Source organism: Equus caballus, chromosome 22, assembly GCF_041296265.1.
Source record: "Equus caballus isolate H_3958 breed thoroughbred chromosome 22, TB-T2T, whole genome shotgun sequence".
NCBI classification, from domain to species: Eukaryota; Metazoa; Chordata; class Mammalia; order Perissodactyla; family Equidae; genus Equus; species Equus caballus.
The window spans coordinates 30,152,411-30,169,157 of record NC_091705.1 but is presented as its reverse complement, the minus strand read 5'-3'; the positions used below and the strand labels follow the sequence as shown (position 1 = coordinate 30,169,157).

At 43.3% G+C, this 16,747-nt stretch overlaps 1 protein-coding gene across 9 annotated transcripts in view; it reads right to left on the bottom strand.

Moving 5' to 3' along the window:
- Nucleotides 1–16,747, bottom strand: part of DHX35 (DEAH-box helicase 35) — a 67,680-nt gene that overhangs the window by 18,228 nt on the left and 32,705 nt on the right. For 6 of the 9 annotated variants that reach the window (XR_011431059.1, XR_011431058.1, XM_023626561.2 and 3 more), the window contains 6 exons: nucleotides 15,935–16,093; nucleotides 13,794–14,004; nucleotides 9,810–9,934; nucleotides 6,228–6,282; nucleotides 3,154–3,249; nucleotides 943–1,037 (listed from right to left, as the gene is read on the bottom strand). Coding sequence is in view for 6 of the 9 variants with exons in the window: in XM_023626561.2 (XP_023482329.1) it covers nucleotides 943–1,037; nucleotides 3,154–3,249; nucleotides 6,228–6,282; nucleotides 9,810–9,934; nucleotides 13,794–14,004; nucleotides 15,935–16,093 (741 nt within the window). In the remaining 3 variants the exon portion in view is untranslated. The remainder of the gene's footprint in view (nucleotides 1–942; nucleotides 1,038–3,153; nucleotides 3,250–6,227; nucleotides 6,283–9,809; nucleotides 9,935–13,793; nucleotides 14,005–15,934; nucleotides 16,094–16,747) is intronic. The other 3 variants (XR_011431060.1, XM_070247842.1, XM_070247843.1) reach the window with 1 other exon arrangement.

Genomic DNA, 16,747 nt, shown 5'->3' with positions numbered 1-16,747 from the left:
CAATTGTCAAGGAAGACAACAAGCCATAAGAAAGTTTCTCTTCCCCCTGCCACACATGCAGATCCAGCCCCTCGGTGTGCGAGGCTGCTGCTTCTCTGACCCTCCGGCAGGAACCGGCTGAGGACTCATCCCCGACCTGCCTCTCTCACTGAGCCTCATCTCCATGTGCTTGTCAACAGCCTAACTTTTCCTTCACGGTATTCCCAGCATTCACTCTTTCAATCATCACTGATACCTGGGCCTTAGGCAGGGCCTTGTCATCAATTTGGAGAGCCCGACCCGGTGGTTTAGTGGTTGGGTTCACACACTCCACTTTGGTGGCCCAGGGTTAGCAGGTTTGGATCCCAGGCACAGACCTACATACCGTTCGTCGAACCATGCTGTGGCAGCGTCCCACATGCAAAGTGGAGGAATAGTGGCATTGATGTTTAGCTCAGGGCCAATCTTCCTCACAGAAAAAAGAAATTGGCTTGGAAACTTCCCCTCCAACACCACCACCAGCAGCCCTGCTGTGTGTGCTTGGGCATCGCACAAGCACTAGTCGTGCTTACACCACTACTGTGCCCACCCAGGTTGCTCCCAGGGTGGCCTGAAGGACAATCTCCCCTACGGGAAAGTCAGTAGGGCAATGGTTAAGATTTAGGGCTCTGGACTGTGAAAGCCAACTCCACTATGGCTGTGCAACCACGAATGAGTTAACTAACCTCTCTGTGCCTCCATCTCTAAAAATAATAGTATGTATCTTCCAGGTTTATGGTGAAGATAAAATGAAATGCTGCTCATAAAATATATGGCAGGACGTCAGGCTCACGGCAAACACTCGAAATGTAAGCTGATATGATCTGCACGGCTCTGTGGTCAGCAGTCCCTGTGCAGTTTGAAGAAGGAAAGCCCAAAGTGAGAGAGACTTGTATGACAGCTTGGGGAGAAAGCTGGACTTACTGCCTGAGACTTCTGGTTTGAGGGGACCACAAAGATATTCTGGATCTGCATCATGGCTGCGATGCTTAGAATTTCCTGAGAACAGCCAAAATTTCCTACAAAACAAAAAGCATGTTCGATTTCAAACACAACATGTCAATGAGAAGTGACAGACACCTTCGACATTCTCCTTGTACCATAAACTACTGTAAACTAAGACCGTATACTTACTTTAGTTTGATGTGTAAAGGCTGTAACATATAACACTTGCCCCTGGCAAATGGAAAGTCCCATCCATGGCGCAGATACATGGAGACCCGGCAGGACCCCTAGAAAGGAGCTGCTATTCCCCTTGCAGCTGCAGCAACCGACGGACTCTGGCTGTGTGCCAGTCTGGCCCCGCCACTAAGGGCGGGTCAGCTCCACACCGGCTCCCTCCTCTCATGCGGACACTCAGAGTCCTGGTGGAAAGCCCAGGAAGGTAAGCGGGCAGGGAACTCGTGATTGTGTCCCTTCTGCTGTTTCTCTGCTCCTGGACCCTTGTAAGGTGGCCTCCCTCTCAACAGGGCTCATCTCAACAGGCGAGCCCGAGGCATAACTAGAACAAGAAAGAACTCCGCGGGCTGCTGCGGACACACCTGGGAACAGCGTCTGCAGCCATCATCGCTCGGGGCACGAGACAGGCAGGGCGGACGTACTGCCCGTCCTACCTCACCCCAGCTCCCTGCCTCAGGAACGATGGACTCTCCCAGTCCCAAACTTAGAGGCCTGTTGCTCAGTGTAAGCCTAGGGCCATTTGGTTGTTCCAAAACACAATTATAGCTAACTTGCACCGGCTTAGTCTGAAATACAGCTTTGTAGATTGCCAGTGAATGGAAAAGTTAGACAAAAGGAAAAACATTAGTATTTCCTTTCCTGGGTGGAGGGACACAAACTATACTCTCTGGATGATTTTGATGTCAAAGTATGAAAAGATCTCCATGTTATACACTTTTATCCCTTAATTCATATGCTCACAAAAATCTGAAGGTGCCAGAGAAGTTGGGACCTTGTGCACTGGTGGTGGGAATACAAAATGGTGTAGCCACTGTAGAAAATGGTATGGTGAGTTCTCAAAAAATTAAACATAGAATTATCAGATGATCCAGCCATTGGACTCTAAGTAAACACCCAAAAGAAGTGAAAACAGTGATTTGAACAACATTTGTGCACCCACGTTCACAGCAGCATTATTCATATAGCCAAACGGTAGAAACTCCCTAAGTATCCATCAACAGATAAACAACGGATAAACAAAACGTGGTCTCTGCATACAACAGAGTATTATTCAGCCTCAAAAGGAAGGAAATTCTTTTTTTTTTTATTGAGTTAATGATAGGTTACAATCTTGTGAAATTTCAGTCGTACATTAATGTTTGTCAGTCATGTTGTAGGTGCACCACTTCACCCTTTGTGCCCACCCCCCACCCCACCTTTCCCCTGGTATCCACTAAACTGTTCTTAGTCCATAATTTTAAATTCCTCACATGAGTGGAGTCATACACAGATTATCCTTCTCTAGCTGGCTTATTTCACTTAACATAATTCCCTCAAGGTCCATAAAAGGAAGGAAATTCTGACACACGCTACAACGGGGATGAATCTGGAAGACATTATAGCAAGTGAAACAAGTCAGTCACAAAAGGACAAATACTGTATGATTCTACTTATACGGGTTCCTAGAGTCATCAAATTCAGAGTCAGACAGTGGAATGGTGGCTGCAGGGGCTGGGGGAGGAGAGATGGAGACTCAGTGGTTAATGGGCACCGTTTCATTTTGGAAAGATGAAAAAGTTCTGGAGACGGAGGGTGGTGATGGTTGAACAACAATGTGAATGTACTTAATGCCACAGAACCGAAGACTTAAAAATAGTTTAAAATGGTAAATGTTATGTATTTTTTTACCACAATAAAAAAAAGCTTCTGCTTTTAAATATATCTATCTATCTATCTATCTATCTATCTATCTATCTCAGTACTAGGCCCAGAGGAAACAAACAAAAGTGTTTACTGAATTAATGATGACTGACATTGAATCGCAAGTTAGCACCATGCCCCAAACCAGACAGCTTTAGGTGAAAGCTCCTTCACTACTCTAAATATATTGTGTCCTCTTCCCCAGGGTGCACAGAATTTAGAGAAATAACTTCTGTGACACAAGAAAATCAATGAGCGCTCTTGGTCTCCACCCACCTGATTCAAGCAGCATTTTTGCAAACATGGGATTCAAAGGAAACTCTGCTATTCTCATGCCAAGAGGTTCGGTTAGGCGACAGTCTTTGTCCAGACCTGCCAAACAACAACGACAACAATCAGAAGGCGTGTACCACTGTGTTGGAAGATGCACCGTTGTTGAGAGAATAAAAGATGACGTATGCTAAAAAAAAGGCATCCAAAAGATGAATCATGCACTACCAAACTCAATCTGACACCACAGTGCTGTTACATTAAAGGAAGAAAAGACCTCCTCTGAGCTCAGTTTTTCAAAACTGATACTTCTAATGGCTCCTATTCGAGGACTTAATTATAAGGAAATGGCCCTGCCGCCTCCTCGAGCTCCCACACTCTCCTCACCCACTGCAGCCTCACTCCTGGTCCTACTACTCCCCAGAGACTGCTCTTTCCAAAGGCCCGACAACTAGATGGTGCCAAATACAAAGGGCACTTTCCTAGGCTCTCCAGCAGCTCTGACTCTGCAGACCACAGCTCCTGGGAAACATTCTTCCCCAGCTTCCATGACCCCCATTCTCCTGCTTCTCCCCCCCCCTCTCCTGCTGCTGTTAGTCACCTCTGGATCCTCTGCCAGGTCCAGTCTCTTACAGGCCACAGATGTCCCAGGACGGCATCCCGGGCCCTCTGTTCTTCTCATACTATGTGAGCAATTACAATGACTACGAATCTAAATACCTGCCCAGATCTCTTTGGTGCAAACCCCAGAGCTGTTTATCCAGCTGCCTCCTGGGCAGTTTACTGAACTCCTTCAATTCCCTCATCCCTTCTCGTCTCTTCACCACTGGCCAACATCCAGGGATTGGATGCCCAAAATGGAGGCCACTGTTTTACTGTTGTCCAGACTATTCCCATGATGTCGCAGTAAAATAAATGCTGCAGAGCTCAGAGTGAGTGAGAAAAGGTCCTTTCTCTTCTGTTCCCATATAACCTCTTCAAAGGTGATAACTCAGCTTGACACTAAATTGAGTATTTCCCTCTGCCTTTTCCAGCTAATTTAGGGCAGTGAAGAAATAGAAAATGTTTTAAGTTTCATTCTGTTTGATTGGAAGAAAATCAGTCCAAATAAAAAACTTCTATGTAGTCAATATTCTCTCATCCTTCCTTATAACAGATTATCCAAGGAAACCTTGATTCCAGGTTCCTATTACACGCTTGAGACCAGGGGATGAAAACCTATTCCAGCACGTACACACTCTGATGCAGACCCACCTAAAGGCCTTCTAAATCACTGAAGATCTTCTGAATCAGTAAGTGGCTACTCCTTCACAGGAAGTAGCATAAATATAATGAATGAAGATGGACCCCCACCTCATCCCACACAAAAAAATTAACTCAGAATGGATCACAGACCTGCTAAATGTTAAGAGCTAAAACTATAAAAACTCTGCAAGGAAAACGTAGGAGAGATCTTCATGCCCGTGGGTTAGGCAATCGTTTCTCAGAAAAGACACCAAAAGCACAAGCAACAAAAGGAAAAATGAAGAAATTGAACTGTGTAAAAACTTAAAGCTTTTATACTACAAACAATACCATCAAGCCAAACCACAGAAAGGGAGAAATATTTACAAATCACAGATCTGATAAGAAACTTGTACCCAGAATACATAAAGAACTCCTCCAACTCAGTAACAAAAAGACAATATCCCACGTAAAAATGGGCAAAGGATTTGAATAGACATTTCTCCAAAGATGATATACAAATGGCCACTAAGCATGTGAAACGGTGCTCAACATTACTGGTCATTAGGGAACTACAAATCAAAACCACAAGATGTCACTTCACATCCACTAGGACGGCTATAATACAAAAGACAGATGATAACAAGCGTTGGCAGCTTGCTATTACGTGGAAGAACTGAAACCCTCATACACTGCTGGTGGGAATGTCCACCAAAAACTTGTACGTGAAGGTTTATAGCAGCATTATTTATAATGGCCAAAAAGGGGAAACAATCCACATGTCCATCAACTGATAAATGGATAAGAATATGTGATATAGCCATATACAATGGAGTATTATTCAGCAATAAAAAAATAATGTATCAATATGTGCTACAACATAGATGAATCTTGAAAACATCATGCTGAATGAAAGAAGCCCCTCACAGATGACCACACATTATTACGATTCCATTTGTACGCAATGTTCAGAATAGGCACATCTGTAGGGATGTGCAGTAGATTAGCAGTTGCCTAGGGCTGGGAGGAGGGGAGAAGAAATGAGAAGTGAGTGCTAATGAGCATGGGGTTTCTTTTTTGGTTGATGAAAATGTTCTGAATGTTCTAAACTTATGGTGATGACTGCACAACTCTGTGAATATACTAAAAACCAGTGAATTGACATTTTAAACGGGTAAATTATATGGTATATGAATTATACCTCAATAAAGATAGTAAAAAAAAAAAGGAATCTCAAAGGACAAAACTTCACTAAAATTTAATATCAAACTGGATATTATATTCTCTTCAGGCAACATTCACAGAAAAGACCAATACTTCCTGAAGAGGTGAATTCAGGCTACGATATTCTGAATCTTAAGGTAAATACCACATTTTCAAACAAGAGAACAGAGGTTCCTCCATAACATAGTGTTTCCTTGCCCAAGCAACACCACAGGCTGGTAATCTACTCACTCTGCACAGGGAAGTCCAGGAACAGAACGGAGGGGAGTGAGGTGGAGAACACTGAGCCACAGATTTCAGGATGGGGTGGAAGGAGGGAGAAAAAGGTCTAGGGAGGTAACATCTGAGACACGGTAGGGAATCTTCTGGATGTCTGTTAGGAGTGTGGCCTGGTGACGGTTATTCATAGCTTTTGATGTACCGACATACTTTAAAAACTCATTGTCATAATTGGACTTCATGTACTATTAATCTAATTATGGTCCCACCTTCTTATTTTAATAAAGCTCAAGTGTTATTAAGAGGCTTACATATATGGGAGAACCAATCCCATTCCTAAAGACACTAACAGCCCTAGAGTGAGTACAACTAACATCACACAGTAATAAACACACAGTAAGAGACAGGCGTACCTCCCAGAGCATAGAGTAACTCCAACGCTTGCACCATCGACTGGGCTGGAGGGGGCTGTAAAAAATATTAAAATCCTCCTAAATTAATTTCTTCGGGTAACAGACAAAAAATGTGACTATTTCCTGCTCAAATCCACTCTCCCTCTAACAGTGTCCCTCCTCTCCTTCTCAGCATCCTCAGTACTACTTGGCCGTTAGACTCAGCTTGATTAAACACTCCCCTTTGAGGCCCTCCCCCAGGCTCCCCTCCTTCAGAAGTGACGGCCCTCCCTTGAACTGCCTCCCTGTTTTCCCTCAACTCTCACCAGAGATTTCCAATTTTTACTTCATAGTCTCAACCCCCGACTGCACTGGAAGCCCTGCGACACTGCCGTACTGACGGATGACTGGTCTTTGCATCACCCAGAGCCCTGCTCCAGGTCTTACTACAGGGGGTGACTCACATACGTTGAATTTGAATTTCTGAAAATAATATAGAATGCTAGCCAACCTGAAGTTAAGCAAAGCTGACACTGTGACCTTCAGTCTGATTCTCTGGATCTGTATATCTTTCTTTCCTTCCACAAATCTTTACTGAGCATCTACTAAGTGCCAAGCATCATTACCATTTTCTTCTAAATTATTTTGTTTATAATAAGCCAAGTAATAAAATTATAGTACTTTTTCACACTGCGTCGCTTTTTCTTACTAAACGCATTCTCATAACAAATCTATTTTAAGTATCACACTGTTTTAGCTCAGTTTTACAGATGAGGAAAGTGACTAACAGTAAGTACCAGACATTTAACAAGGCCAGGTAGGCAGTTTACCAAGGCAAAGCCAGAAACGGAACTCTGGTCTCATTTTTTCCACTCTACCCCATGTACTAACTGCCAAGCAACAAAGCTGTACTCCTAAAAGTTGTGATGACCACACGCACACACTCACAAGGGTAGGAACTAGACGTGATTCACCACACAGAGGGTATTCAACACATCACCGTTGACTCAATCATGTGATTGATTCAATAGCCCTTCCTCAGGGCCTACGACATCCTCCTTTACAAAGAGGGAAAACACGCAGCCAAGTGGAGGAGCTCACTCCCTCTGGGCATCTCTTACATGGAGATCACATGGGATAACAGGAAGAGCAAAGCATTGCATTAGCTTACGAATAGTTACAGAACAAAACTAACAAGGTCCTCTTTGACTCCTTTCAATCCTTGGCCCTGTTTCTAGACAATCATCAAGTTCTATGAATTCTGCTCTTTGAATTTATCATCAATCAGGAAAAAAATCCTTTAGCCCCTCCTACCCCCACCCCAAAAATCACATCCATAGTATTTTCACCTAAACACACGTTTACTAGTATTTCTCTATGGTCTCATCTGATTTGGGATCAAATGCAAACACTGTTCTAACATGGTCGGAAGGATTGTGTACGTATAATTTTAGTTTGTTTTTCTCACTGTATAGTTTTCTGTTTTCGCTGTTTCTTGTACCCATAGAAACTTCCCAGCGATTACCTGGGATAGCTGTACAACATTACAACAAGGTCATACTCTGTAAAATAAGCAATTTTCTTGCTATTGGGCAACTGAATTGTTTTCAGTTCTTCAAGTTGAGTTGTTTTCAGTTTTACCGCTGTAAATAACACTGCTAAATACACGAAATTACATGTAGCCTGTGACTTCAACTGTAAAAAACACCATTTCAGGGAAAAATAACCAGAAGAGAATGTATGAAGATGAATTTGTATGTATTTTCCTCGTTTTTCAGTTGTCTGAAAGTTTATGATTTTCACTATTTATATTTTTAATATAAAATGATGCTATAAACATTATGATAAATGTAAACTTTTCTCTTCTTTGAATTATTTTTTTCAGAAGAAATTTCCCTGAGAAGAAATACCAGGCATGTCTATGGCTCATAAAATAATGTCAGAAAGTCCTCCACGAGGACTGAAATGAATATAAAACTACTTTCCCAACTGTGTCAATTTGGATTTCATCATTTTTCATGTTTGATCGTCTAATTAGTGTAAAGTGGTACCTGACAGCTATTTCAATCTGTACTAATCTCTTCTAAAGAAGCCAGACATGCTCTGATGTTACTTTACTGTTTGTGCTGCTTCCTTTCCTTCAGTTTTCCCTTCAGTGGCTATTTGATTTATTCTAACTGATGTTAGAAAACTCTTCGTAGTTTTTGAGATGCTGATCTGTCATTTTTCCCATTATATGCTTTTTTTTCATCTTAGATGTGCAGCTTTTCATAAGCTTTTAATTTCTATATACTGCTCACCTTTTCTTTACAATTTCTTGTACCACGTACCCATAATCAAAGGGTATATTTCCTCCATACTTACGATAAATACACGATTGTTTTCTTTGGGAGAGAGATTGATATTTTTCTATTCCTTCATTCACCTAGTTCATCATGACATATATGACATTAGGGACTTTATTATCTAAGAATCTTAAGAATCTAGACTTGTCACACCATATACCAATACGGTTGGGACAGAACAGAGTTAAAATACCAAGTCTTCAAATCACAACAATTCAAGAAGAAAAGGTGAGAGAATATTTATTAATTGACCTAGATATGGAGAAGTGCTTCATAAGCACAAGAATAACAGAGGAAATCACAGAGGCAAAAATAGAAAGATTTTACTGTGGAAAGGTTTAGAATGTCTGCATATTAAAAAAACAAAAAACAAAAAAACAGTAAAATGCAAATAACTAGAAAAACTGCTTGCAAGAAATACTATAGACAAAGATTAATGTCTGTCTTTAACAGTTAAAGGACTCTTAAAAATCACTAATAAATACTAATTCTAACAGATAAATGACTTAATTCAGAAGAAATATAAAGTGGACAATAAATTTTTTTGAATTATCTTATGAGAAATCAAAGTAGTAAGGTTCGATAATATTTTTCCTCCCTTCCTTTCTCTCTTCCCACCACCAATCAAATTAGCAAGACCCTAAAAGAAAATAATGGCATGATGAGGGCACAATGTATCGGGCATTTGTGCACTGATGGAGTTTGGACCTATAAAGCAATTTGGCCATGTACTAAGGACTTACAAAACAACTATGGCCCTTTCACCCAACAGTTGCACTCCTGGACACCTGCCTTAGGAAATAATCAGAAACACAAGCAGACACAAGGACCTTCCCTGCAGCTCCACCGAAGCCCTCCTGGCTGCCCATTCCTGATCTCATTCACATAGTCCGTACACACACTTGCTGTCCTGGACCTCGCCCCTCTCCTGACCTGGTGAAACCCTACTTGGGTTTCAGGTCTTACCTCAGACATGACTGACTGGGCTGGGGCCCTTCCTTTGTCTCTCAGAGCACTGGGCACATGCACTGTAATTACCCACTTACGCATCTCTCTCCTCCAGCAGACAAGAACAGGAATTGTGTCTGCCTTGTCCGGATGTATTCCCCCCTACCTTGCACAGGGCCTGGTGCAAAGCAGGCACACAACACACGAGCTAAGTGAAAAAAACCGAAAGGTGACATGCTCTGTAACAATGTCCTGACGTTGCCCTGAGCACTCCAGGCTCCCACAGCCCCAGACAGAACGCAGGACTCACCGACATGAAGTGGAACCTGAGGACGTTGTCAATTCCTAGTGCTTTCAGCTGTAGGATGACAGGCGCCAAATTGCTACGCTGCATCTCAGGAACGGTGGATTGAGGCAGCTTGTCAAAGGCTTCCTCTGAGGATAGGAAATCAGAACTGTTTGGGATCAAATGTCACAATCAAATGCAATCATTACACCAACGGGACAGTTTTCCTTCTCCAACGAGAGGCTCTAGGATTCTAGGATTGGATGCATATGATGTTACGATACAAAGTTGTTTCTTATTTAGGAAAGACCATTCTACCTAAAAGATACTTTAGCAATTTCTATCTTATAGACAATATATCTTTATAAAAGTTTGCCCATTTACTTTAGAATGCTCTCTTTAATGTGCTTTTTGTCAGCAAAACATTAAATCAAAGCAACGAGTATTTGCTGAATCACTACTGGTACCCAGTTACCATCACCTCCGCTTGGGATAGAGTGAGTCAAGAAGGCAAGAACTATACAGATAAGCAACAAACAATTTCAAAATAAATCACCAAAACAGTAACCAGAATATAACAAATGACCAAATCTTATAAAAAGGAAAAATTGTCCAAACCTAACTTTTAAAATCACTGAGCCAGGCACACACGTCACACTCAGAATCCAGATAGATCAATGAATGTTAATACGTCCCATGGGGAACAAAAGGTGACCTCCAACAGGCAAAAGCACCACCAGGCACAGAGGTGCTGAGATGCGAGGGGCAGGAGAAGGGAATAGGGAGGGAAAGAGGCCTTTTTATAAAAGCCAAACAAAAAGGCGGGGGGGGGGGGGGAGAGGGAGGAAGAAATTAAATCATTTTTGTGTATATTCAGAAAGCTTATGGATTATATAGAAAATGCTCCACCCACAAAATCCTCCCATATCAGTCAACACTTTACCTGTGCACACCCTCCTTAACACAAGCCTAACCCAACTTCCATTTAGATCATAAAGCTTTAGTTAACCAGACAAAAAGCAAACCAAAACAAATGTCATGAAGAAATAGCACTATCACTGAAGAACTTCAAAAAGGTCTTCTTTGAGAAAACAACCAATATTCTGTAGACTGATTGATACAAATTGCCAAATACATGGATCTAACTGGAAGGTTCTGGACAATAGGCAATATCAAGAAGTTCCAAACGGGATACTCCCGTTGAGTTTTAAGAGTGCTTTGGGTACAGCTTTTTGGTAGTCTAACCACATTTTCCAAACACACTGCTGACCAAGGAAAAGCAAAGTTATCAGATAAGAAGACAACCCTGCTACTGAGATGCTCACAGGAAGTAGGTGCTTCCTAAGAGTTCAAGGACACTCAATTAAACTCCACTGAGGACTCGAGTGTATGAGGCATTGGGCCAGGAGCTGCAGGAGCCGTAGGCCAATGCCTCTCAGAAGCTTCAGTGATAGAAAGGGCCTGGGACCAAGACCAGAAACAGTGACCTCCAAGGCCAGGTCCCAATAAGTGGTCCTCCCAAAGGGAAGTGGAGGCTCAGGGGAGGAGGAGGCGCAGCTGTTGGAAGAAGGCATCTGAGGCAGCTTCATGAGGGAGTTGCCATTTGAGAGAGGAGTTGAAGGATAAAGGGGATTTGTTGGGCAGAGCAAACAGCCCAAGGAAAGCTATCAAAGGAATAAGAAGTGGATGTGGGAAAACAGAAGGCATGTTCAGAAGAGTGTGGTTCAGCTCGGATGCTGTGTTAGGAAGGTGTAGGTGGATAGCGGGAGAAGATAAGCTGTGAAAAAGTTCTGGAAGCTTCTGAGAAACTGTTAAGGGTCTGAGCAGGCACCCTGTGCAGAACTTCACTCTGCAAGCTCACCCAGAGGTAGGTTAGCCAAGAAAGCCTAGAGGCTGAATGCTAATGCACCCACTTACTTTTGGGTGGGCCTTCCCCAACCCCACTCCTATTAAAACCGCTCGTGCTAAGGAAGCCAGCGACCTTTTAACTAAATCTACCTGCCTACCTTTAGTCTGCATTCTACTATTTGATTTCTTTGGAGCATAAGATGATGCTGGCCATTTCCTCTTTAAAAATAACTCGAGTTCCTCAAAAAGTTAAACATAGAGTTACCATATGACCCTGCAATTCCATTCCCAGGTGTACACCCAAAAGATTAAAAACACGTACTCAAACACATACATGTACACACATGTTCATAGCAGCAACTATGCACAATAGCCAAAAGGTGGAAACAACCATCAACTGATGAATGGATAAACAAATTGCAGCATATCCATACAATGGAATTTTATTTGGCCATAAAAAAGAATGAAGTAGTGATACGAGATAGATGAACCTGGAAAACACTTAGCATTCATCACACTAAATGAAAAAAGCCAGACACAAAAGGTCATATATTGTATGATACCATTTATACGAAATATCCACAATAGATAAAATCATACAGACAGAACAAAGACTGGTGGTTGTCAGGGGCTGGGGACAGGGAGGAACGGGGAGAAGCCGCTTAATGGGTAAGGGGTTTTCCTTTGGAGTGATGGAAACGTTTTTGAAACTAGACAGAGGTAGTGGTTGCACATTATGAATATCATAAAGGCCACTGAACTATTCAATTAAAAATGGCTAATTTTATGTTACATGAACTTCACCCCAATAAATTTTTTTAAGTATCTTGAACCTTTCCCCTCCCCTGAATTTCAGGATGCCTTTTAGCCCTGGTTCTCCTCTTTCCACTCCAATCATTCCTTCTTAGTCCCTTCAGTGGTAGAAGACCCTTGCCTCTCTGGTCTCAGACACTGCCTTTTCCCTCCCTCCCAGGAATACCCCTGACCTCTTCCTCCCCTCCAAGTACTTGTTCCTTCTATTCCCTCGGCCTGGGGTGCTGAAATCGGATCTCCACTGCTATCCCTTCACCTGGATAGCTACTGGGCTGCCAATGAGATCAGGCTCAAATCCTAGACTGTGAAGCCCTCCCAACAGGGTAACTTCCTGCTCTGTTTCCAAGGGTAACTCCGTTACGGTGACCCTATCATACTACATACAACAATCTGTTTGTGGGTCTGCCTCCATCACTAGGCTGTCAGCCATGGGGCCACAGACGATGTCTCCCTGGGCCCTACATCTCCAAACCCCAGCACAATGCCCGGCATACAGCAGGTGCTCTGTAAACATCTGCTAAAAGAAAGAATGATGTCAAGGACTAAACGAGGGCAATGGTAACCAGAAAGGAAAGAAGAGATAAATGATAAAACCCCTGGATCTGATAAGTAGCTGCAGATAGATATTGGACCAAGGAGAGAATTAAAAGTGATGTGAAAATTGAGTTTGGACAATTGAGAGAAATCTTGATCCCATCCCCCACAAGAGAAGTGCAGAGAAAGTGCAACTCTGGAGACGTCACTGTCTGTAGGTAAGGCTGTCTTCAAGCTGGAGAGAAAGGTCCTTAAGGGCTGGGACAGTCTTTATGGTCATTTTATTTTGCTCTTTCAGAGCCTAGCATAGCGCATGGCACAGAGCAGGAGCTGACCAACTATTTGCTTTCTATCAATGAGTCTCAGGATAGAGCTTGTCTTTTTAGCTCTGCAAAGATGCTCTGAACCAGAGGAGGAGATGCAAGCCAATGGTGAGGTCCCACAGAATTCAGGGATCCCAGAACAAGAAAACGGCCCATTAAGCTAAAGGAAAGATAAGAAAGCCAGGACCTGGGATGCCTGGCCAAAGCTACAGGGTCATATGGTCAGATAGGCCGAGGCCCAGACAGTAGGTTAGAACAGGCATGGCAAATACCTGGTGACTCACGGGCCAGCTCTGGCCAGTGGGGAGCAGCAGCAAAGAAGCGCTGTTTGAAGCGAGGAAGGCGGTGGAGGCCAGTGACAGAGGGCCTTGCGAGGGAGGTCTGGATTTTATGTGACATTCTGCCCATTAAGGGAAAATATCTGCAATATTCTCCAATGCACAGGCTGACTATGAGAAAGTCAAATACTCTTAAGGAAAGCCACACTCACCTGTATAAAGGCGGTAACATTTTCCGGAGCGGCTGCGGCCTCCACGCCCTGCACGCTGGTTGGCTGATGCCTGCGATACTGGCACCACCACCAAGCACTCAATAGCTGTCCTGGGATTGTAGGCCCGGAGTTTCACGAAGCCACAGTCGATCACATACACAATCCCGCTGATTGTAATGGAGGTTTCTGCCACATTGGTAGCCACTATCACCTAAGTTTCCCACAGAAAGCAGAGTAAAAATAAAAGTTATTTTACTTTTAAGTCTTTTCACTTTTAATAAACTATCCAAAATCCAACAAGATGTAAAGGTGTTTTGGGCACTGCAGAATCTGTAAGAGGCAGTCTGGATCCTGCAAAGAGCACAAGTTCTAGGGTCAGGGTGTCCCGGGGTTGAATTCTCCTGGAGCCTGTGACTTTGGCCAAGTTACTTAACCTCCTGACCACACTTCCTCGTCTATGTAATAATACTTACCCGCTCCCAGCGCTGTGGAGGGGATTAAGTACAAAATATACATAACGTGATAAGAGCCTGGTACTTGGTCCACGGTAAATATTCAACAAATGTTAGTTTTAGCCTTTTGCACAATTAAAGAAAACCATCACCTTGTACATGTATATTCATTTATTCCCTCACATTCTAACTATTTTCTGAGGGCCTGTACATTGCCTGGTACTGTTCAAGGTGCTGGGGATGTAAGACGAACAAGAAAGACAAGGCCCCTGCTCTCCCGGAGTCTACACTCTAGTGTGAGCGTTTGAGCAGAGAAGCAGTGAACACAGACATGCAGATAATTTCAGAGGGACAAATACTATGAGGAAACTGCAGCAGAGTGACAATAAAATGTTACGTGGTCTTATATCACAATATTTCAATAATGGAGTGCGCTACTTTAGACTGGACAGCCAAGGAAAGCCTCTGTAAAGGTGATTTTGAGCTGAGACCTGAGTAACAAGCAGCAGCCAACCCCATAGAGATTCAGGCAGAAGAAACAATTCAGAGAGGAGAAACAGCTAGTGCGGCCAGAGTCCAGAATAGCTATGAGATTGGGGGAGGCAGGGACCAGATCCCGCACAGTGTCTGGGCCACCGTGAGGTGTCTGCATTTTATTCCAAGTGCACTGGGGGCGGCTCCAGGAGGGTTTGAAGCCGTGGGGGACACGTACAGATGGCACTCAGAACTTTTTTCAGGCACTTTTACATCTATCATTTCATAAAAACCTTCCAACCATTTTTATGTAGTAGACACAAGATTTATGCTCTAAAACTATATATCTAAAAGTTATTATTTATGTTTTACAGCTGAGCAAACTGGGCCTCGAGGTTGAGCAACTCATTCAGGGCACAGAGTCACTCTGGCACAGAATCCAGGCCTCCTGACTGCTTGGCCACAGGCTGCGTTTGGGCAGACTCGAGCTGCTCCATCCCAAAGGCCAGGAGGCTGAGCACCCTCTTCCAAGTGTTCTGAATCGGGAGCGGATCTTCAGACCACCCCTCACGCACCTATTCTCCGCCACCTGCTAATAAGTAGCTACTACAAGCTGACTTCAGGCTAGTTCTCTGCCTTCCTCATCGAATGGAAGGGAAAGCAGAGTAAAGCCCAGGGGACTACGAACAGGAAGCAGACTGGCTGCCTGCAGGCTCTGTCAAACCAACGCTCCCACCACACCTTCCCCACCCCAATTTCAAGGCTAAAAATTTTTAAGCCACACCTTGAATTAACTGACTTAAACTTGGCTCTATAGGCAAGCTGATGCTTAAAACAAATGGTTTAGAAACCATTGGTAGTAACTTAGCTATTGCTCCTGACTGATCACAATCCAAGACAGTCCTTTAAGCCAAGGCCGTAGAATGTCACAGGGAAATATTAGACAGGCAGAAAAGAGGCAGAGGTCACTTGCTCTGATAATTACTGTCAGAGTGACCCTTTTGTGGGGCAGATTTAGAAATTTTTGTAACACATTATTTATTGTGTGTTTTTAGATCTACTGCACAGAAACATGGACCTAAAATTCTTAAAGAAAACTTCCTGTTTAGCAAGAATCACTTGAATTAAAAAGAAAATCTTTCCAGTGCATAGCAAAGGGGCACCAACGTGATTATAGACGGCTGCCAATACCCCAGGTCCTCAGGTTCGTCTTACCTTTCTGACACTGCGCGACACCCTTTCAAACACTTTCATTTGCTCAAAGGAAGGCAGTCCTGCATACATGGGGAGAACTCGGAGGTGTCGCTTCATCCCAGTTCGACTTAGTGCTCGAGCCTGCTCGATCAGCATAGATGCGACAGTTTCTACCTCTTCCTAAAACATCGAAGAAGGAACCAAAGAAACCGGGATCAATTTGATCAATTTGATCCCGGTTTCTTTGGATCAATTTGAGGCATGTCATTTTATCATACTGAAAGAAAATGAGAGTTGGGATCAGGATTTTAATGGTGGTCAGATTCATGAATTTTAGCACAATCACATTCCACTCTGGGGTGGTATTTAATCACATGCGACCGAACAATGGTGCCTGTGGGGTGAAAATCTGCAACTGTCAGATTAATTACTGAAATCGATACTATCTGCAGTGAATAGAGAGTCGCAGAGAGACAAAAACAACTTACTCAGCTTTGACGTACTGCCGCAAACAAAGCATGTCATACACATGGACAGGCTGTGGCATACAAAATCACTTAAACTCTCCCCAGGAGAGGCTACTGAGCTGTGGAAAATGTTCGACATGGAAAAGCTGACAGCAAGAGGGAAGTTCTGAACAGTGAGCGCTACCACCTTGAGTGAACACTTGGGCTCGTTCAGCTGTTTCTCCAGTAATGTACCCACTTACCACCTCCAGGATGGGCTGTGAAGGTGCCACTAGGAAAGAGACATGCAGCGCCAACATGCACACAGCAAAATGTACCTAATGCAATATCCAGTTTTGGTATACACAACGGCCCACTGACTGAACTA